The 24495-nt window shown below is 40.9% G+C and overlaps 1 protein-coding gene across 1 annotated transcript in view; it reads left to right on the top strand.

Moving 5' to 3' along the window:
* Nucleotides 1-22993, top strand: part of LOC142143128 (kyphoscoliosis peptidase-like) — a 91028-nt gene extending 68035 nt beyond the window's left edge. The window contains exons 4-11 of the mRNA XM_075200841.1: nt 53-106; nt 6162-6244; nt 7469-7577; nt 9476-9593; nt 17422-17610; nt 20247-20437; nt 21411-21790; nt 22475-22993. Coding sequence (XP_075056942.1) covers nt 53-106; nt 6162-6244; nt 7469-7577; nt 9476-9593; nt 17422-17610; nt 20247-20437; nt 21411-21790; nt 22475-22993 — 1643 coding nt within the window. The remainder of the gene's footprint in view (nt 1-52; nt 107-6161; nt 6245-7468; nt 7578-9475; nt 9594-17421; nt 17611-20246; nt 20438-21410; nt 21791-22474) is intronic.
* The last annotated feature ends 1502 nt before the right edge of the window (nt 22994-24495 follow it).

The raw sequence follows: 24495 nt of genomic DNA, 5'->3' as shown, positions 1-24495 counted from the left end.
CAGCACGATGTGCTCTTCTTCTCACATGTTCCTGTATATCTGTTTTTTCAAGGCTTTCAGACTGATGATGAGGAAAGCAACCAGGGGAAGCGTAACCGAGATGATGGTGAGCAAACAGGCGCTAGTGACTCTTTACGGCCCCCCTTATATTATTACAATTATTATGTCTTTTAAATAATAACTTTCAGTTTCCTGTAACTTAGATACTTACAAGGTAATTTACTAACCGCAGTAGTACACAATCACCAATGCAGAGGTATGTGTTATATATGAATTGAATTTCCATTTTGCACACTAATGGGATAAACATTAATGTAATTTTAGCCTCACAATGGCCATATGAGCAGATGTACTATCACTAGGTTTTGGTATATAACCCTGTCGGTCATGTTGGTAAATAATAAGTCTAGCACATCCAAACCCTTGGCCCTCTATCCTTGCCTGGGGCTTCAGATGTTGCAATGAAATGGTGTAGGTGTCTGCTACAGTTCTCAGGGTGTTAGATGGAATTCTGCTGGAAGTGGTGGAATGTAGAAGAAAGTGGACTTCAGTCACTATGTAATATTTTTAAAATGTTTTCTAATGAGAGTCTTTAGGTGCAGGGAACATGATCTCCAGGTTACCTCAAAGCTCTGAATTCTTCAATGGTGCCACGAGACAGCAATTGTAGGTCTGGTAATTGTCACAAACTTACTTGCTCCTGTGCTGCTGATTTCCCTGCCTCTGTGTACAGCTCATCACTTCCTAGTTTGGGCGGTCATATGACCGTGGCTGGGAGTCGGCATATACTATCTGCAAACTATATAAAGCTCACCTGGACACTGCAGCCTATTTAGAGCAACAAGTTGTGCTGTTGTGCTGTGCTGTTTCAGGTGTTTCCCTGTGTATGGCCTTGGCTTGTTTAACCTATGCTGCCTGTGCAACTGTGTATCTGACCCGGCTATCCTTATTGATTATGCTGCTGCCTGTTCACCTGTGTATCTGACTCGGCTATCCTTATTGACTACTCTGCTGCCTGTGCAACTGTGTATCTGACTCTGCAATCCTTATTGACTACGCTGCTGCCTGTTCACCTTTGTATCCGACCCTGCGACTCCCCTGAGTGTGGTGTGTCCACAGTGTATCCGACATGGAGTTCCACTGTATAAGGCTTGGATTCTTATGTAATTGCTGTGTTTCTTCAGCTAACCGATCCTGCTCCTCTATGCTGTACTACACTACCTCTACAGAGTCTATTCTCCTTTATTCTGCCGGATCTCTTACCAACCATCTGTCACCTATCACGTGTCAGTGGGCTAACCTAAGGGCCGTGACCTGCGGACCTCCGGCAGCAAAATCCATCCCGCCTTGCGGCGGTTCCTGGTGAAGACAAGGGGGTTCTTTAGACTCCGCGCCTTAGGAAGGCCAGCGCTAACACTGGTAGAAAACTCCTGAGAACTGTAACAGTAATAGACTGTAGAGCAACATATCAGTTTGAGAGGCTTACATTTTGTGGTACTAGAAGCTCTAGTATTCTGTTGAACTTTACACATTCCTTCCTTGCTGCCACCAAGGGGCTTCGGGAAAGTATACAGTTCCGATAGTGAGACCTAAAGCTTAAACAAACAAAATGAAGAACCCAGTCTAAATGTTGTGATTAAGGAAATACTAATTCTACAGACTTGGTGTCACACGGCGCTCATTCGGCTTCCACAACCGAGGACCAAGACGCTCACCTGTTCCCCATTGAAGTATACTTCAGCTGCTGGCGTCCTGGCTTTGGCTCTGTGCATGCACAGACCCTAAGCCTTTGTGTCCTCTGTATGTTTCCCATTGGTTCTCTGTTCTGGCTACAAACTTGAAAAAGCACTTCGCCCTTCTCCTCAGTGCCTGTTCATCAAGTTACCTGCCTGATTAGACTCTGTCTGTCTTCTATATGTTTACTTGGATCCTCAGCGCTTCCTTGTCCTCGTTACCTTGCTGGCTGGGCCATTGACGCTGCACCTGTCTCCGTTGTGTTGCTGTACTACGGGCTATACTGCTCAAGCTGCACTTGTCTCTGTTACCTTGCTGGCTGGACCGTTCACACTGCACCTGTCTCCGCTGTGTTGCTGTACTACGGGCTATACTGCTCAAGCTGCACCTGTCTCTGTTACCTTTTTAGCTGGAATGTTCCCGCTGCACCTGTCTTCACTGTGCTGCTACACTACGGGCCCAAACGCCTAAGCTGCACTTGTCTCCGTTACTCTGCTAGCTGGACTGTTTGTGCTGCAACTATCTTCATTGTGTCATTATATTACAGGCTGTATCGCTCAAGCTACACTTGGTCCTGTGACCCTGCTGGCTGGACTGTTCACGCTGCTTCTATCTTTTGTGCCACGACACTACAGGCTGTATTGCTAAAGCTACATTAGCCTCCATTTACCCGCTAGTTGTATTGTTCATTCTGTATCTGTCTTCACCCTGCTACTTGACTAAAGAGCTTACATTCCACCCACTTTCATTGTGCCTCTATTTAACATCGTACTATCTACTCCCCTACGATCTCGCCTGACACTCCTGGTGGGGACCGCGACCTGCAGACGGACACCGCTAAGTCCTAATCACCTTGCGGTGATCACTGGCGAATACCATCCGTCCGTTAGACTCTGCGCCCTGCTGGAAGTAGGGCAAAGATTGGGCAGATCCAAGAATCCAGTGTACCAAACCGTGACACTTGGTGTCTCCATCTCTCAGCTCCTCTGTCACTTTCCTATTCTCTTTCAGATTTCTCCTCACAGACTCTGACTCCCGCTCCCCTGTTTTGGTGCCTTTTTCTCGTCACATTTATTATCTCATAATGCCAATTTTTAACTTAATCATTAATCCTAGGAATGTATATATAATCTTCAGACCATTTGTTTTAAATGCTCATCAAAAGATCCCTGCCAAAAAACACCATAAAGCATTGTCCCCATATTGAACGGCATTGCTCCCATACTGATTAGGCTTATGTCACAACGCAGTGCTTACACCAATTATTACACCAGTCTTTTCGCAGATCAAATGCATAAGGCACATATCCACAGCTAGTGCCGCGCGCAGTGCAGGATACAAGCAGAGACCAGTACAGGGCTCTAACTAGCAAAATAAGAGGCCTTGTAGGGTATATGCAGAGTAGCTATTAAACCCACTCTGCTCAGTTACTAGAGGCAGTATAGCCTTGATGTTCAGACTGCACTTTAAATTAGTTTCCACCAAACCCTCCATCATGGGAGAATCAGCATAATGAGAGAGTACCTTTTGAAAGATGAGCTTTCTTTTATTTTTTATTGTCAATAATGGCACAATTATATTATATTACCTGTTTTGTATGGGCAAGAAATATGCAAGTAAGTATGTTGTACTTGTCTCCACTGAAGTGCACTTTCCTTTAAGCTAACAACACTGATTTTGTAAATTTGCATGACCCTCACTGTGATGACAGGAAGCAGCTCCAGGTGACGACAGTCCTAGTGATTTGGTTCCATATCTCCCATGCCTGACTTCACTACCACCATCACTATTAATGGCAATGTTAGAGCCCGACCTCCTTGTGACATCCTGTCTGAGCTGCCTAATAAGATACAGAGACATCGGTTTGGTGGATAAAAAAACAGTGCCCTCAGAGCTTAATACCTCATAGATAGCTCCTAAATAGATTTGCTGCCAATGTAAAAAAATTCCCACATCCAGAGCATGAGTTTACCATACAAAATATAAGTGCAAAATTCTCTAACTTATAAAGGGAGATTATACTTATATACAACTTCTAAATAGTATGTTAAAACCACAAGGAAACTCATTTTCAGTTAATAAATAAACACAATTTTATGTCTGAACTGCTGCAAATAAGAAAATACATAAAAACACTGAAAAGGGACCCCACTGTCCATGTACTGGCCCCATTACCTACTTGAAAGATCAGAGGAGGGGCATCGGGACAGTGGATGGGTTTCACTGGGCCCTCCGCCATATTTTAATATGGGTTTCTGTGATGTTGTGTCTCACACTTGCTCGGAAAGTTAGAAATTCTTGTTTCAGCACTCGCATGAGTCATATTCTAAAATCCCACTCTCTAAGGCAGTAGCTCAAAGTGCTGACATTACCCATAAGTCTACTACCCCAAATAATCAGGGCCTATTTGCATCAAATGAGGACACATTTCTTTTGGGTCCTTTGCAAAGTATTTATTATGAAAAAAAATGTTGTATCCTTACTGTAATGGCCTACTTGCATATTAGTGAGAATTTTAAAGGGTTGAATTAGTGTATTCATTTTATGTGTAATGAATGTGCAGCATGGATCCATAGAGAGCCATAGAGTGGAGATTGACACAGAAAAAGGTGTACAAGAATATAAAAGTAAAAAAATAAACTTGGACTTCAAGATCATATAAGAGATGATAAAAGAACTAAATCACATACAGAATCATGTGAAGTGACTGCCTAGATTGGTGCATGAATATATGAGTTATAATTAACCTGACAATGTTATCTCAGTTTCAGATCACAATGAGAGCAATAAAAATGTCTTACAGGGGACAAAGAAGCAAAAATTCAAAACTGCTGCAAAATTCTGTAAGAGCACACTTCCTTATTTGTATGTGCATTATTGTAATCACCTAATTCTCATTAGCAATGGGAGCCAGCCACTGGCCTTGATTATTATTTCTCTGAGGTAGCTTGGTACTTTTAGGGTAGTCGTATAGAAAAATATTATATATCTGCGCAAACACCAGTTGATATCGGTGATGGCTGCCAAAATGGGGACAATGTAAACGGGGGGGACCCCTCCTCCCTGGTTGAACTGTGAAAAGACCACAAGAAAAACTTGGGGTGGTCCCCAGGCGCCTGGGGACCACCCCAAGTTTTTCTTGTGGTCTTTTCACATGGTACTTTTAGAGTGATTTTTATAATATATTGGAAAATTGTATACAGACCATTTTTGTTCTGATAGAATATATTAGGCGACATTCCTTAAGGTTCACACTATATAACACGAAATCTAGAAAACCCAGTTCTCTATAATATATTCATTAGATCATTTTAAACCAGTATGTTACACAATATCTGCAGTGTTTCTCTTTTTAGTACAAAAATGTGTTAAATAAATAAAAATAATTAATTAGGAAAAATGCACTATATTAATTATTAAGATAAAATAACTTCATCATCATTATCACTTTCAAGTTAGTGTGTAAAGCCAAGTATTAAAACTTGGACAGTAATGCAACAAAAACAACATCAGATACTCTAATATTCAGAGCAAGTTAAAGTCTAAGGGGTACATGTACTATGCTCCAATTTCTGCAACTCGCCGATATTGGGCGCGTTTTGACCTTAAAGGCTTTGCGATTTTAAACTTAGCAGTCAAACTCACTGAATATCGTCAACCTGCAGAATTGGAGCATGATACATTTACACCTTAAAATTCTGGACTAGAATTTAATGAAGAAGCTAAAATAAAAGTAAGAATAACTTAAGGAAAACTCTCACCAGACTGTTTATATTAAATATCTGTAAGAATTTTTTTAAAAAAGATTAGTTTACTAATCTTCAATCACATTCACACCCTGTACTTCCTAATGTATAATGCAGCCGCATCCTAAACCTGTGAAATATACTGGCCAATGGAAATCCCCCTTTTGCACAGTGACCCTTTTTTAGCAAAGGCACCCCGACCCTTCGCACAGAAAACCTGCGTATAGTACAGATTCCACATGCTGGATACTTCTTACTCTGTATATTTCACTTTTATAAATTCCCACTTGTTTTTTAAACATTATATTTAACACTACAGAATAGGTGGTAAATTGTGAATTTCCTTCTCTCTTCCAATACTTTCGATTACAATACTATTTCTCTTCCCTGATTGAAAGATTGATTCTGACATTTGTTGGGGTAAAACTGATGCATGTATTTTATTGAATCAGTCTTAAGTAAACTGTGAGATGTACTAAAACCAGTCCAGCAGTAAGAATAGACTCATGATTATTTTCAACTAAATTTAGCCCTTAGTCTGGCACTGGCAAACGTATATCCAGTTTTCAAATTGCACACACCTGTAACATGAAGTTTACTACTTATACATGATAAATATTATTGCTTGATTTTATCATGATGTTTTCAGTAATTAAATTACTATATCTTCTTAATGCATAGATTATCCCTGGGACAGATCTAATATGAAATCTCTAACGATCAACCTAAAGAAGTTTGAGAAATTGGATGATTTTGCTTCAAAGGTACAAAGTGACCATCCTTAGTCTAGAATTGTGGTGATGAGAAATCACTCTTAGCTAATTATACTAGGAGCAGGGCCAGCTTTTGGGGGATGCACCTCTGGTATTTTGGTCAGTGGCGGAACTACCATTCGTGTAGCATGTGCGATGCACCGTGCCCCATAGAGATAATGGGGCCGGCTGCATGGCAGATGCAGAGGTTTGGGGGACCCGGTTCCCTCCTCTCCTCTTCCCTGCACCGGGGCCCACAGCTCGCTAGTTCCGCCTTTGATTTTGGTAACACCACGGACCTACTATAATAAAAAGAAATGCAGAGCCATGTCTTTCTCTTTAAGCATCAATCTGTCATTCCTACACAATGTTTGAAGGGAAGCCGCGGTTCTGATTTTCAGAAGAGAAGAGTCATTAAGGTAAAAGAGCTGCTCAAGGGGGAGGGATAGAGGAAAGAGAACTTGAGGAAGTGGGAAGCAGCAGTGTAGGCAGAGGAGAGAGAACCAGAGAGTAGGGGGGGAGAGAGCACCAAAGAGGGCTGGACAGAAGATCCAGAGAGAGCCAGAGAGAGAATCAGAAAAGGATGGTGAGGAGGAAGAGGGGACAGAACCAGGGTGAGAGAGAAAGGAGGGGTGAGAAAAGAGAAAACTAGAGAGGACGGGGAGAGGAAAAAACAAATAACACGGAAAAGGTAAGAGAAAGGATTGGGAGAGAGCCATGGACACATAATAGATAATGCAAAGGGCCCTGCCTTTGTAAAAGACTGACATTTTGAGGTCGGGGGTGTACATAAGCTGAAAAATACATTCAATTGTCCTGTAAACACAAAAAGTTGAAATCATGAAAGGTAAAAAATCATCATCACCATTTATTTATAAAGCACCACTGATTCACCAGTGCTGTACAGAGAACTCACTCACATCAGTCCCTGCCCCATTGGAGCTTACAGTCTAAATTCCCTAATATACACACACACAGACAGAGAGAGACTAAGGTCAAGTTTTTATAGCAGCCAATTAACCTACTAGTATGTCTTTTGGAGTGTGGGAGGAAACCGGAGCACCTGGAGGAAACCCATGTAAACACGGGGAGAACATACAAACTCCACACAGATAAGGCCATGGTCGGGAATTGAACTCATGACCCCAGCGCTGTGAGGTAGAAGTGATAACCACTTAGCCACCGTGCTGCCCATATTATCTGTGTGATTTTACTTCTTTTTATGCTCCGTAACAGCATGAGACCAAAGGGACACTAGAACAGTTAGTGAAGGAACTTATACATGATGCTAACACTGACTTGGAGAAAACAAGAGTTATCTGGATATGGATATGCTATCACATAGGTAGGTCTATTATAATATTGTGGAATGACAAGGTAGAAAAAAATCGTTTTTATTAAAACTAGTGAGCTATATTTGATTTACAACATTTCAGCTGAACACTGATGGAGGCTTTATAGGCTGAAACATTGGATTATTAATATGACACAGAACATGTATTTAAGTATTTGAAAACACTTACTGGTCTATTTACTAAGCTTGCGATGACCCAAAAATATGGAAAAAACAGAGAATAGCCATCACAGCTCTTCTTTTAATTTATCAAGCAGAGATTTCTCCTGCTTTAACCTATTCAATATTGGTCACTGCAGTCCCCATAGAATTCTATGGGGACTGCAATGTCATCCAATTTTACAAGCAGTGAAAAGCAAAGCTCAATACACTAAGGCCATCTCAAGATGGCGCTAGCTTACCTATATAATGGAGTCCATAGGACCTTAGCCACGCTATGTATACTTTTCAATTTGTCACCAGGACATAGTTTGCTTTGTACACTTGTAGAATGGTGTCTGCTTTGTATATTTACCACCAAAATAGGGTCTGCTTTATATACATGCCGCTAGAATGGGAACTGTCCTGATGTCTAGTCACTCTCATGATTAGTTTAAGTAAAAAATGAGGCTAAACCAAGCAGCATTTTTCTCAAATGGAAATATTTACTTTATTGAATGAGGTCGGAGGTCGGTCTTGGTATGACTTTTCCACAGTGAGCCTATGGAGATATCTCTGCCTCTCCGCACACTTAGGTTAACCTTCTATGTGTGTGGAAGTACAGATGTGCACATTGATCAAGAAGTTTTGCGATGCACATTGGCTGCTTCTCGTAGATGTTCTCTGTCTATATAAAGTGTTCAGCAAACAACTGATTTAACTGTCTAACAGCAAAGTGTTCCTAAATTATGTTATGGGGTTGGTAAGTATGAAATTCACTTAAGACAGGGTTTTATACAGGGCTATATTTATAATGCAAGTGAATACACTCTACTTTCTCATGCCACTGTATCCTTTATTTCTACTAAGAAACCTGTCTGGTAAAGCCCTAGTAGGTAAAAAAAAAAGGAGAAAATTACTAAAGCTATGTCTATGCTGCCACATGAACAGTGTTACCCCAGGTATGTGCCCAGTTTGCTTATATGATAAGGAACAGCCCTAGCTGTGTATAGAGGCCTAGTGGCACTGTCAGGGCAAGCAAGTGCTTTTATATACTGCTTTTTCACGAACACAACGGATAATAATAAATACTAGAGTAATGACATTGTTAATAAATATAGTGGTGTATTATTCAATTAATAACATGATTTTATATATTATAATAACAACATAATAATAAAACCAAACTGGAACAAATGAAGTATGATAAAAACAAAGCAATAGCAAGAACGACATGAATTTCCTTATTATTTTACAGAACTAAAGGGCTACTAAGTCTAAAAATACAATATGAACGTAACAGAATATATTTCAAATTGTGTATAATCTCATGGGGCAGCTCCATAAATGTAAGTGGGGATCATTGATGATGAGCAGGAGAAACATAGCTCAGTGCAGTATCCATTGTTGTCCATTTTGTATGTCGTTGATGTTATTTCTCTACTTTGTCCCTACTTTTCCATCCCGGAATAGTATATTTATGATGAAAGAATGAGGCTCATTTCTGCATTGCTTGTCATTGCAAATTACCTGAATTGTCTCATGCAGTAAACACTGCAGTAATCTACATGAGGTGACATTGGTGTCTATAATAAAAATATATCCCACATGGAACCCAAATAATATCAGATATCTTCAATTGTAACAGATAACTGGAACATTTTTATATATATTTGTGTACATAAAGAGTAAATGCGTATGTATAGCCACCAGGATCATGATTTAATTCTAGGATATTTATTTGTATGCAGAGTACGATATTCACGGATATACAAATAAAGCTCTGAGATCTACTGACCCAGATGTCATTCTCCGTACAAGAAAGGGAGTCTGTGGTGGATATGCCTCATTCTTTCAGCGTATGTGCAGGTAACATAAATAGCTTGAGACATTCCCATCAGAATTAGAAGTGTGTTGCCTTCACTTATGTATTCCGTCATAGAACTTTTTTCAAAATGAGTCATGTGGTACTAGTGGGTGGACCTTCTTACCGAATGCACAGGATTAACAGATAATTGAGCGCTGCTAATGTGTTTTAAAATCATATCCTTTATATCATATCCATCTCTCATACACTCCATGAGATTCATTCATATCAACACCATTATAGTCATCATAATGCACAGGACAGCAGAACCTCTTCTCTGTGGCGGATTGTATAATGTACATATATATTAAATATACAGCAAAGTGTATGGGATGACATGTCACTAAAGTAAGATGAAGAGAAGCACACATTTGTTAAGCCTGCGCTGGTTCCTGTGTATTTGTAACAGCATGGCGCCACTTCGCTTATTCGGTATGATTGGGTTTTTTGACAGTACTATAAATTTACAATACAGGTTTATAAGTTAATGTTAATTAAACGTTAAACTTTGATGTGTACTTTCACACTAACATTACACTATTTAGCATAGACGCACCCAGTATTTTGGCCATCTGCTTTTCTTTAGTAACATGCTGAATGTCCTACAGTATGCTCACCATCTTGCTAACCGTCATGACTGTGCACTGTAGTCCTGCAACCAGTATTAGGATTAAACTAAAGAATTAAACACTATTATATTCACCATATTAGAGATCTGAATTAGGGAAAGGCATATGCGTGATTCCAACAGTAAAATGGGATCTATCAACTAATACTGTGTGATATTATATATACTGTTGGGTGGCTGCCATACATACCTGTCAACTGTCCAGAATTTCTTGGGATGATAGTCCTGAGATTTCTATTTTTTTAAACTCCTCATTTATCACAGCAGGTAGTAGACAGAGGATAGGAAACATTTCAACACAAATCAGAAGTTATGAACATGGTATGTAACATAAGTTAATTACACTAAAAAGTCATGTAAAAATATTGTCCAAGGGATCAGACAACTTGAACCTGTAATCTGCAACTATACAAAATAAAAATAGAAGGAAAATTGAATTCAAAGGCATATAAGATAGAGTCAAGAGCCAGAACAACTAAGGGGGTTTTAATTTGTTACTATAGCAAATAATGTTTATAGTTCCCCTGGTATTATTAAGGCCCTGTCTAGTGCGAACAAACCAACTTGATCTGGGTCAATCAAATAAGGTAGGTACATATTGAGCCTGTTTGCCAAAACCTTTGCAAAAAACTTGATGTCTGTGCTCAGCAGGGAAATAGGCATATAGCTGGCACATTTGGTTGGGTCTTTGTTAAGCTTGAGTGTTACAATAAAGTGGAATCAGGTGCAGTCAGGTTGGAGTTTCTCTCCTCTCAAATATAGTTGAAAGTCGTGGCCAAGTGTGAAATTTAATACTGTATGGGCAAAGGTTTTGTAGTAAGACATTGTGAAGCGATCATGGCCAGGGCCTTGGAGGACTTTTTATTAATTATTATTAATATTTATTTATAAGGCGCCACAAGGCATCCGCAGCGCCGTACAGAGACAAACAAAATTACAATACAATGGGAGACAGCACAGTACAGTAAACACAGCAACTCAGTAAGCTCAATGCACAGCTAGAGAGGGCGGGGAAGGGGGAGGGAGGATCCGCAAACGACGGGGCCCAAGAAGGAGGGCGCGGAAGACAGGGAGACCCCCAGGGGGGAGGAGGGAGCGAGAGTGGACGTGGGTTGGAGGACCCTCAAGGAGGAGGGCTAAGTAGCTGGAGAGCAGAGTTAGAAGTGGTGGAAACAGGAGGAGAGATGGCCCTGCTTAGAGGAGCGTACAATCTAAGGGGATGGGTGGACAGACAGAGAAACGCAGGGGAGAGAGGGAGAGTAGGGGGACAGAGGCAGAAGATAAGGTAGGAAGTTAAGTGGGAGACAGAAAGGCTTTAAGAAAAAGGTGGGTTTTTAGGGCCCGTTTGAAACTGGACAGATATGGGGAAGTTCTGATGGAGGGAGGGAGCTTGTTCCAGTGGAGGGGGGCAGCGTGGGCGAAGTCTTGGATACGCGCGTGGGAGGAGGTTATAAGGGGGGAAGAGAGGCGACGGTCAGAGGCAGAACGGAATGGGCGGGATGGAGCATGAATAGAGAGGAGGGTGGAGATGTAGGGCGCAGTGGAGTTGGCGAGGGCCTTGTAGGTGAGCGTGAGGAGCTTAAAGAGGATTCTGAAGGGGAATGGGAGCCAGTGAAGGGCTAGGTAGAGGGGGGAGACAAAAGAGGAGCGGCGAGAGAGGAAAATAAGCCTAGCTGCAGCGTTAAGGATGGATCGAAGGGGATCGAGATGAGAGTGGGGGAGGCCAGTGAGGAGGAGGTTGCAGTAGTCCAGGCGGGAGATGATCAGAGAGTGGATAAGGCATTTGGTGGCATCTTGGGAGAGGAAGGGCCGGATGCGAGCGATGTTGCGGAGCTGGAAGCGGCAGGATTTAGCAAGAGAGAGGATGTGGGGGCCAAAGGAGAGAGAGGAGTCGAGGATGACACCAAGGCAGCGAAGTTGGGGGACAGGGGAGATAGAGGTGTTGTCGACAGTGATGGAGAGGTCAGAAGGGGATGGGGTATGAGAGGGAGGAAAAACTATGAGCTCAGTTTTGGCAAGGTTAAGTTTGAGGAATCGAGAGGACATCCAGGAGGAGATGGCAGAGAGGCAGGCGGACACCCTAGAGAGGAGGGAGGGAGAGAGCTCAGGAGAGGAGAGGTATAGTTGAGTGTCGTCAGCGTAAAGGTGGTAGCTGAAGCCGAAGGAGCTGATGAGTTCATCCAGGGAGGAGGTGTATAGAGAGAAGAGTAAGGGTCCCAGAACAGAGCCCTGAGGGACCCCGACTGGAAGGGTGGATGGGGGGGAGAGAGACCCAGAGGTGGTGACAGAGAAGGAACGGTGAGTAAGGTAAGAGGTGAACCAGGACAGGACTGGGCCGGAGAGGCCGAAAGACTGGAGGGTGTGAAGGAGGAGGGGGTGGTCAACAGTGTCAAAGGCTGCATAGAGGTCAAGGAGGATAAGAAGGGAGAAGTGGCCCCTGGCTTTTGCAGAGAGGAGGTCATTGGTGACTTTAGCCAGGGCAGTTTCAGTGGAGTGGAGGGGGCGGAAAGCAGACTGGAGAGGATCAAGGAGGGAGTATTCAGAAAGGTAGGAGGTGAGACGGCTGCAGACGAGCCTCTCGAGAATTTTGGAGGCAAAAGGGAGAAGAGATATGGGGCGATAGTTCGAGAGAGAAGTGGGGTCGAGATTAGGTTTCTTAAGAATGAGGGATACGAGAGCATGTTTGAAGGAGGAGGGGAAGATGTCAGTGGAGAGGGAGAGGTTAAAGAAGTGAGCGAGGTGGGAGCAGGTGGTGGGGGAAAGGGAGCGAAGAAGGTGGGAGGGGATGGGATCCAGGGGACAGGTAGTGGGGGGGGAGGATGAAATGAGAGAGTGGACTTCCTCGCCGGTGGTTGGACGGAAGGAGTGGAGGGGAAGAGAGAGTGGCGGAGGAGATTTCAAGTCGGATGGCCTCGATTTTAGAGGAGAAGAAGGAGGCGAAATCAGAGGCAGTCAGGGAGGAGGGAGGGGGGGAAGGGGGCCAGGAGAGTGCTGAAGGTGGCAAAGAGGCGGCGGGGGTTAGAGGACTGGGAAGAGATGAGGGATTTAAAGAATGATTGTTTAGCGAGTGAGAGGGCAGAGCTGTAGGATGAAAGGATGAATTTAAGTGGAGGAAGTCAGCCAGGGAGTGGGATTTTCTCCAGTGACGTTCGGCGGAACGAGAGCATTTTTGGAGGAAGCGGGTAAATTTGGAGTGCCAGGGTTGGGGTTTGGAGCAGCGGGGGTGGACGGAGTGGGCAGGGGCGACCGCGTCCAGAGCGGAGGTGAGGGTGTGATTGTAGAGGGAGACCGCCTGGTTGGGGCAGGCCTGGGAGGAAAGGGGAGAAAGGAGGGTATCGAGAGAGGTGGACAGAGAGGCAGGGTCAAGAGCGTTGAGGTTGCGTATGGACAGAGTAGGTTTGGGCAGGGGGAGGGGAGCAGGAGAAGAGGAGAGAGAGAAGGAGAGGAGATGGTGGTCAGATAGAGGAAAGGGAGAGATGGAGAAGTCGGAGAGATTACATAGGTAGGAGAAGACAAGATCAAGGGAGTGACCAAGGCAGTGGGTAGAGGAGGAGGTCCATTGGGTGAGACCAAGGGAGGAAGAGAGGGTGAGCAGTTTGCTGGAAGCAGGGTAGGTGGGGTTGTCGATGGGGATGTTAAAGTCACCGAGAATGATCGAGGGGAGATCGGAGGAGAGGTAGTGAGGAAGCCAGCTAGCAAAGTTGTCAAGGAAGAGGGAGGTGGGGCCAGGGGGGCGGTAGATGACAGTGACGCGGAGATGGATGGGGTAGAAGAGGCGGATGGAGTGAGCTTCAAAAGAGGAGAAGGAGAGGGAGGGTTCAGGTGGAATGACACGAAAAGTACAGATGGAGGAGAGGAGGAGGCCAACTCCACCTCCACCGACTTCTGGTATTTGATTGTATTAGAATTATTTGATAGTAATTAGAATGTAAGCTCTCTCATGAGCAAGACCCTTCCTATCCTTTGTTTTCATGTCTGCATTTACATTGTCTACCTTGCATATCCTTGTTTTATGTATGTCCTGTTTTCCCTACTGTATGGCACTGCAGAGCACTGTGGCTCATTACAAATCTACGATAACAATAATCTCCTCTTCTCTTATATCTGTGTTAAGTTTTACGAGTGTATAATTTTTTTAATTTGGAATTTGCATCCATCTAAATATTACTGAATAGCAGAACAGTTTGTAGGTCAGGAGGTGATCTATCTTTATGGATATTATAAGGTGAGTCATAAAATTGGTAAACAGATTGATTTATTACTCCTTGGTCATGGCTCCAATTTCCATTTTTGCTCCTAATGGCCATGATGGCCAGTGCGGCTATTACTTTTTTGTAAAAAGTCTTATTGAGCCATCAGGGGTTTTTTTAGTTTTTTTCTGCAAAGATTGATTGAATTTCTCCTCTTTGTTTCAAAATTTGTTTATAAATATGTTCCGTGATTATATTTAGGTGTCTGCTCAAAGTGTTGTAACCAAGAAAGTAAAGAGTCTAGCTTTGACTTTTGATAGCTGCACCTGCGATTACTGATTTGGGGCCTTCACATACAGTGGAGAGAGGAGTATCCAGAGTTAACTTTAAGTCAAAGTATTTTTGTATTTGGAAACATATATGTTCTTTACATTTAGGGATATTTAGCAAAGTTTAATTTAGTCTCCGTGATGAGTAAATTCTTGTGTTATACACAAGGTCAAATGATGCCCTAAAATCATGTTAAGTTATAATCATGAATCGGATATGTGGGGATACAAAAAAATGTGTAATCTTTTAATGTTGGGTTAGCTGCCCTCCACGAGTCAAATAAAACAGTCCCAGCCATATGCCTAGGGTCCAATCTGTCTAGGTCAGCTGAAAGAATAGCCTTAAAATCACCTCCCACAGGAAAAATGATCTTTTGTGACTTATGGAATTCTGCAAAAAATATAGTAAAGAAACCTACTTGACCAGAGTTAGGAACTAGACATCACCTAATGTGATAATCTGGTATCATGTTTCCCACCTGGGCACCTGGAAGGGCACTATTTTACGGTTCATGATGGCCACTCCATTTTTTATTGGGTAGATTGTTTCTTAAATGATTTGTGTTAGAGGGACCTGTTTTGGGGGTGCTAAGGCCTTTGGTAGTAATCAATTTTAATTTGAACGATATTGGTTGATTCATGGAGGGAATACTCGAACAATCAGTTGAGGTGATCGGGTCAATAGATAGGCCTAGAACTGTGTGTCTCTAGAAAAGAGTACTCAGCAGGGTTGAAAGAGAGTTAAGGCAAGTGTTTAGGAAAGAGAGGGAGGGATAGTGATCAATGCACCTCAAATAAATTGAGGAGTGATCACTGCTGTTGACCCTATAGAGGGGGTAGAGTGTATTGGTCAGATTACAGAAGTAACAGACCAGCTAGGTTCAGTGTTTGGGAGTGCAAAGTGAAACTTTATAATATCCAGTTGGCTTCAAGTACACGTTCAATACAACTTCTGTCTTCAGTTACGGTTCTTTACTCTGTGGAAGACGCATGTCTTTCTGGACTAATTACTGTTTGTTTGAACTAATTACCGTTTGTTTGAACTGCCGATTCTACAGCAACCGAGAATGGTTGTCGGTGCAACCCATTTGTGGAAGTGAATGCCAACAGATTAGTCGGGCTATGCGGAATGGGAGCACCAGGCACCCTGCTCAGGAAAGCCACTCAATACAGCCTTCAGTAGGCTCTGAGTCTATAGGATTTGGGCGAACTGTCCTATGTGCCCGTTTAATCTTAAAATGTTGGTCTATTAAGCTGGAAGCAATGAATTGAAATAGACTAATAAGGTATAACTTAAGGTTACTTGGATAAACTTTGGTCCCTGATCTGGAGTTCCAAATTCTAGGGTTGTTTTTTCATTCCCTGCATTTTGGCTCTTAAAAATGTAACGTTCCTTTGCGGATATTCAATTTCTTGTGTTGCTTCATTTGGGAATTTGAGTTGGAACCCATTTTGTTTTTCACAGCTGTTGTTCTTCTTGCTAGTTCAGTAATATCACTTCTGAGGGCCCCAGACAACTTTTGAAGTTTGGTGGTGAATGAGTTTTTAGTACGGTCATCTAAGGTTGTAAGTTTATTTTGGTAGCTAGTGAGTCGTTGAGTTCTATAGAAGATTCTGGAGGTGTTTCAGGAAAAGGTGGAGGGAAGAGATGTGCCTTTTGGGTTTCTTGGTGTGTGAGGTATTAGATATCTCCTGTGAGAAACCCTTTTTGGTTTTGGAGGCACTTCTCTTTTCTTGATGAGTAATGAGGTTCTACTAAATATTTTTATAATAATGTAGATTCCAGTTTGGTCAAAGAGGATGGCTTTATGTCAAACAGAAGTGCAAAGAGTTTGAAATCAGAGTACATGGTGAGCTCTATGTAACAGAATAATAGTTATTTCTGGTGTCCACCAGAGGGGGTAGTTACAAGTAGTAAGAGAGATGAGCATAGGAACTGTTTTCAACTATGACCCCTAGATGGAGCTTTCAGAAGAGGAAATAATAGGCAGTATTCTATTTCAATGACAGATTAATTTCTCTCTGTGTCAGCATAATTATTAGGTTTGTATAAATTTTATTGAGCAATCCAGTTGAGTATGGTGGTAATATTGCAAGTTATATAAAAATAAAAGCAGACAGTACTTTAGCCAGTGGCCTCTAAAATAGATGTTTAATATAATGTTTGTGATAAGGAAAGACCTTCTTTGTACTTACTGGGTCAGAGGGAAGCTCCAACTGTTGCTGCAGCCTTGAATATGTTAATTTTAGTGTGTTAAACAAACAACTGATGGAGGGAAGTGAATTTCTATTTGTATTATATATATATTGATTTATGACGACCTATTTTATGGACCCATTAGTTACGGCAACTCTGTGTCTGTCTGTGACTCATGGCACTGCACCCATGAGGTGGGCTGTCTTTACTGGACGAACATAAAAGGTGATGACAGCCCACCTCATGGGTGCAGTGCAGATCCATGAGTCACAGACAGGCGCGGAACCGCCCTCGCCAATATGTCTGTGTGTACTGCCCACCCTGCATCCATTATAGATATGCTACTGATGTCAGGTAAGTTGTTATAAAACAATATATAAATAATAAAAATGTAAACTGTAATTGTTGGTAGATTATATCATAAGAATTTCAGATTGCCAGCTATATACTGTACATTTGTTTGAGAGATATTTTTTTCTTAAATAGTTTTGCCGGAGTTCAATGTAAGGAGGTCAGTGGCCACTCCAAAGGTGCAGGATACAAAGTAGGACAGAAGATAACAGGGGGAGTAAACCATGCCTGGAATATGGTGTATCTGGAGGGAAGCTGGCACTTGTTGGACAGCACATGGGGAGCTGGACAAAGTGATGACAATGTAACCACGTTCACCTTCCAGTGAGTAATGCATGTTTTACATAATATAGGTAATAATATATACAGCATCATTTCTCAAGACAAATAGATCTGAATCGGTAATCTTCAAATGATCATGATAGGTAATTATATCTAATGCTTTTCTTTAATTGTTATTATTACATATAAAAGATGTAATTTTGTAAGAACTCAGAGAATCAAACCTATTAAGTATGATTTAATATGGAAAATGAATCCACAATGCTGAAGATGAAAAACATTTCAAAATGACATATGTAGATATTGTACAATAGAACGTTACATAATTGAAACAGAGGAGATCATTTGATTTCTGATAACTCTGATTATAGTAAATTGTGAGAGATTAGGTTAGATAAAGGAAGAACTGAAATCTTCCTGAATAAGAATGTAAGTTCTTCAGAAAAAACATTGGTGGTGGAATAATTTGTAAGGCAAAAGGCCGTGTGTGGGATAGACTGGGAGAGTTTTAATCTTTTTTAAACAGACCTGGGGGTAAATGTATGAAATGTCGATTTATGCAGTTTGCCAGAAAACTGCGACTTTGCCATCACCGCTTTAAATCCCTAGTCATGGCCAAAAGTATTGAGAATGACACAAATATTACTTTTCACAAAGTCTGCTGCCTCAGTTTTTATGATGGCAATTTGCATATACTCCAGAATGTTATGACGAGTGATCAGAGGAATTGCAATTAATTTCAAAGTTCCTCTTTGCCATGACAATGAACTTTATCCCAAAAACAACATTTCCACTGCATTTCAGCCCAGCCGCAAAAAGGATCAGCTGATATCAGGTCAGTGATTCTCTCGTAACCACAGGTGAGTGTGTTGACAAGGACAATGCTGGAGATCACTCTGTCATGCTGATTGAGTTAGAATAACAGACTGGAAGCTTTAAAAGGAGGGTGGTGCTTGAAATCATTGTTCTTCCTCTCTTAGCCATGGTTACTTGCAAGGAAACACGTGCAGTCATCATTGCTTTGCGCAAAAGGGGCTTCACAGGCAAGGATATTGTTGCTAGTAAGATTGCACCTAAATCAACCATTTATCGGATCAGCAAGAACTTCAAGGAGAGAGGTTCAATAGTTGTGAAAGATGTTTCAGCTGCGGAATCGGGTCACCACCAGTGCAGAGCTTGCTCAGGAATGGCAACAGGCAGGTGTGACTGCATCTGCACGCACAGTGAGGTGAAGACTTTTGGAGGATGGCCTGGTGTTAAGGCCAGCAAAGAAGCCACTTCTCTCCAGGAAAAACATCAGGGACAGACTGATATTCTGCAAAATGTACAGGGATTGGACTGCTGAGGACTGGGGTAAAGTCATTTTCTCTGATGAATCCCCTTTCAGATTGTTTGGGGCATCTGGAAAAATGCTTCTCCGGAGAAGGAAAAGTGAGCGCTACCATTGGTCATGTGTCATGCCAACAGTAAAACATCCTGAGATCATTCATGTGTGGGGTTGATTCTCAGCCAAGGGAGTGGACTCACTCACAAATTTGCCTAAGAACACAGCCATGAATAAAGAATGGTACCAAAACATCCTCCAAGAGGAACTTCTCCCAACCATCCAAGAACAGTTTAGTGACGAGCAATGCCTTTTCCAGCATGATGGAGCACCTTGCCATAAGGCAAAAGTGATAACTCAGCGGCTCAGGGATGAAAACATCAACATTTTGGTTCCATGGCCAGGAAACTCCCCAGAGCTTAATCCCATTGAGAACTTGTGGTCTATCCTCAAGAGGTTGGTGTCAAACAAAAACCCACAAATTCTGACGAACTCCAAACATTGATTAGGCAAGAATGGGCAGCCATCAGTCAGTATGTGGCCCAGAAGTTGTTTGACAGCATGCCAGGGCAAATTGCAGTGTTCTTCAATAAGAATGGTCAACACTGCAAATATTGACTCTTTGCATAAACTTAATGTAATTTTCAATAAAAGCCTTTGACACTTATGAAATGTTTGTAATTTTACTTCAGTATACCATAGCAACATCTGACAAAAAGGTCTAAAAACACGGAAGCAGCAAACTTTGTGAAAAGCAATACTTGTGTCATTCTCAAAACTTTTGACCATGATTGCAGGAGTATGGTTATGGGTTTGGGTAATATGATGTTGTAAATATTTTAAGGAGTATCCACTTTATTGTTACAAGAACTCAACATTTACACTGTCTACACATACTGGCAGAAGGTATACTTAAATTCTGAGTTCCTGTGGCTGATGTACAATAGCTCAGAAAGTGTTGGTGTTCTGCATAATGTGCGTTTCAAGATCTTATGCAGCCATGTTTTCTGCTTAGATAAAAACTAAAGATTACTTTTATTAGATGTTTTCACTTGTCTGTTCTCCAGGACACAGGGATAATGGTGGTCTTATTTGAAAGAAAGTCATTTGACCAGCCTCTGAAGCACTCTCTGATTCATTCATGGCCACCCTTGAGCATAGCAATGAGCATGATAAGGAAGGATTGGAATTTAATACAGCATCTGTGTAGTGCTATTAAGATGTGTCTATTTCTGTACAATGAAGGTGGATGTGCAGTTAGACATAGTGGTTTAGACTACTAGTGAATGTTTTTCTCTAATTTAAAGTTACCCTTATTTAGCGCTCAGTAGTGTTTTCTTCTTGTCTCTTCTAGGTACAGTGAGTTTTACTTCCTCACTCACCCAGCTCTCTTCATAATGGATCACTTTCCTGAAAAGTCAGAATGTCAATTACTGGAAACATGTATATCTCAGCAGCAATTTGAAATGAGTGTGTATGTCAGAAGCGACTTTTACACCCTAGGCATGGTTTCCTACCAGCCAGAAACAGCTGTTATTGAAACAGGTAACAAATGAAAACATTTTTGAAGTCTCTGTATCCCTCTCCTGTTGCTCTGATGTGGGTGATTATATTTGTATGTTAAACGACTGACATCTTAATTTTATAGAATATTGAAACTCTCCCAGCTGCTAATTTGGTGCATTGATCTACCACCAGGGTATAGTTTGGTTCACTGATCTGTCACCTTGGGATACATTAAGGAAGATAAATATCAGTTGTAAGTTGAACCTACCTAAATATTTAATCATCCAAAATAGGTGTTTTCTTCTAGAATAGACTTCGCATTGAGTAGAAGTCAAAGTAGAAGTAGGGACCCCTCACTGTTACAATATAACTTACCTGTCTCCGATCCACATTGTGCGCATGAGATGCCTCCTCACCTTTACCACAGTAAAGTGCTGGCATTGTGTTTCTTGCGGGGGGGGAGTCAGCCCAACCGTTGACCTTGCCTTATGACCTCTGCCATTTTGCTCTCTTCAATTCTGACCTCAACTTGTGACTCTAAATATTTTACCTTCATCAGATCCAGAGCTAAGGTAGTATGTTTGGTTATTTTGCTATCTGCATCTACTTCCTGTATATTCAGACAGGACAAGTTCTCTGGCCCAGGTTGGTTAATTTAGTTGCTACCTGTGTCTGATGGTTCATACCCCTGTCCGATACGAGCAGCGCAATACTCACCTGGGATGAAACTGTTGGCAACATGAGTGTACATTAAACCTGATTGGATACAAGGATAGGGACAACCGCTTGATTTCTGTCCCAGGGAAAACTATTTTTGTAGGCTGGGTTCGGAGTGAAAACCCATTTTGTGTGGTATCTTCCTTGATATGATTGCCTAATATGAGCTTCATCCTGTATTATGATCTCTTACTGTAGAAAGTAATGTTTTGTTTCTATTTTTTAATATTTCATAAACTGTTACCTTATTTGTCTAATTATTTTTAATAACCTAACACTTTTCTAAAATTTGTAGTGAAAGGAAAAGCCTCTATTGTCATTGAAAGCTGCCAAAACTTGCTATTCACCTTTCATCTCGATGAAAAAGACACATCAGGTGTGCTAAGGTTATTGGACAATGGAATGATGCTTGATGTTTACCCTCAACAGACTGGGCAGCATGTCCTACAGATATATGCCCGTAGGAAGGAATCTGAAGGAAAATATGACCTTATTATGGATTATAGAGTTAATTGCAGTTTTGTTGATACTAGCATGAAGATACCCAAATGCCTTAATAACCCTGTTGGTCCAAGTTGGTTATCACAGAAAGCTGGATTACTAAATCCCTCACACCCAGATCCAGTTATTCATACAGATGATGGATGCTGCACTATTAGCTTCAAAACAGACAGGGTGGTAAATATTATTGTTAACTTGATATCTGATGATATAGAAGTCATGCCTAACCATGTACTACAAAGTGTGCAAAAGCACAAGGTACTGTTTAATGTACGTCTCCCTCGTGCTGGATCTTATGTTCTTTTGATATTTGAAGAACCCAATGAATATGTCTGTAACTATTTAATAATATGCTCAAATCCTAAGGTAAAATGGCTGCCTTTCCCATCTATCCTTTGCAACCCAGTTGGCCCAACCCTGAAGACAGAAAAAGCTGGGCTTCTGCAACCTTCACACACAGATCCAGTTATTCATACAGAGGATGGCTGCTGCACTATTAGCTTTAGAACAGATAGGATGCTAGATATTATTGTCAACTTGAAATCTGGTGACTCACAGATTATTCCCAATCATGTAATACAGAGTGTGCAAAAGCACAAGGTAGAGTTTAACATTCGCCTCCCACGTGCTGGGTCTTATGTTCTTTTGATATTTGCAAATGACAATGGCTACATCTGTAATTATTTAATAATATGTTCTAATCCTAACATAAAATGGCCCCCTTTTCCATCTAGCCTTCATAATCCTGTTGGGCCAACTGCAGAGACAGAAAAGGTTGGTCTCAGTCATCCCTCACACCATGACCCTGTTATTTATACAGATGACGGGTGCTGTTCTATCAGTTTCGCACTGAAGCAGGACATCAACCTTTACTGTACCTTACACTCTGATGAAATACAGATGACAAAAGAGATGGAGCGCAGACATATCTTCAAAGCACAAAGCAAAGACAAAGTGGAAATAAAGGTCCAACTTCCACAATCAGGAACCTATGTTTTACAAGTTTTTATTAAGTCTGGAAATAGTAAGGAATATACCTATTTATGTAACTATCTCATTATTAGTACTAACACCAGTGTCAGGTGGCCCGTATTTCCATTAACATACTCCAACTGGGCCAAACACTATGACCTGGTGCAGCCTCTGGAGGGTGTTCTACCTAAGAACAGCAATGTTTCCTTCAGGCTACATATCCCTGGTGTGATTGGAGTGTGTGTTGATGGGCAAAGTTACACCCCACTGACTCTTGCTGACAATGGCTACTGGGAAGGAACATGCAGCACAGTTGATAGAAAAAGTCTCTCTCTCATGATCAAATACATAAATGAACCAAACACTTGGCACTATATTTTAAATTATAAAATAGAGGAGAATTAGATGTTAAGTTTTAACATTACTTGTGATCTAAATATATGTATATATGTAAATATAAATATACACACACGCATATGACCTTTATTTGAGGTTAATCACAATCATTTTCATTGCTGGCAGGTGTTCCATGCTGGAACACAAACTAGGAAATTGTATATAGACTGATATAGACAAAGCCAATTACTGACTGAAAACCAAACCAATATTTCAAGAGAAAAGGAAAGACAAAAAATCACAGAGAAAAACAAAACCAACTAATCCTCAATGGCACTATATAAAGATTTGAAATATAAAATATGAATAAAGCTAAAAAAAAGAATATATTCTATAGCACTGTTTCAAATTTTACTATTACATGTTTGTACTATTTGGATAGTCTTAACAGTCATTTGTTATTCCTGTTATCTACAAACGTTCCCCTATTGTTTTTTCCTTTTTTTGGATTGAGTGCCAAATAATAATTTACCTTCAAGCTTCAACCTTATATTTACAATTTATCTTTTCAGGGTAATGTTACAATAAATATTTTTAAACACAAAATTGTATCCAGTGTTATTATTTGTTTAAAAAATACAAAGGGTTAATAGAAAAGAAAGAAAGTTAAAGGAAGGAAACAAGGAAAATGAAAGGAGCTTAATGGACTAAAATACACTGAACAAATCATATACAAATATCAGTGAACAAGCCAAATGGAATCACAGTAAACTAAACAATGAGAGTAAATAATGGTTTGGATAAATACATTTGTAAAAAGTGATACCCTCAATCCTTCTGTTTTGTATTTTAAAAAAACAGAATGAGTAAGTGTATCTCAATCAAACAACTAAACCAAGAGCGCTCCAAAAGACAATTGCAGCCCACTCTACTTCATTGTCACTCCCACCGGACTCAATACGTATAAACTAACCAAGATAGAGAAAAGAATGACGGCGCCAGTGTCTATAATAAAGTAAAACAAACCAGAGAATGAAAAAATAAATAAAGCAATAAATAAGTCTAAAACATCCAAAGAAAAAAGGTCCAAAATAATCCTTATTGTGAAATGTCACTGCTAAATCATCAAAATCTTCTCTAGTTACCTTGATAAAGATGCGACGGAACTGAAACGCGTTGGTTTCTTCCAGCTGGATTTTTTCCATCATTGAAACATCTTGGATGTGTGTCTATAACCTGGGAATGACCAACTACACACTCCATTTAAAAGGAGATATAAACGCTGTTTACCATTTTCAATCTGATAGGAACCTCAATATACCTTAATAAGGAGTTTGTTTTTATTAAAGTTTTAAATAAATTATAAATGATGTACAAGATATTAAAATGTTATTTTAAATGTCTGGTTTATTATACTTTATTAGAGACACTGGCAAAGTCATTCTTCTCAATAGAATGAATAAGTGCAGTGCCCAGTTTACAAAATCAAAATTTATGAATACAATGGTTAATAGGACCCTTTGCAATACAAAGTAGCATAACAAAAATACTGTAGTTAATATGGTTAACCC

Source organism: Mixophyes fleayi, chromosome 3 (assembly GCF_038048845.1).
Source record: "Mixophyes fleayi isolate aMixFle1 chromosome 3, aMixFle1.hap1, whole genome shotgun sequence".
Lineage (NCBI taxonomy): Eukaryota > Metazoa > Chordata > Amphibia > Anura > Limnodynastidae > Mixophyes > Mixophyes fleayi.
Note: the sequence above shows the minus strand (reverse complement) of the source record. Positions and strands in the feature narration are given on the sequence as shown.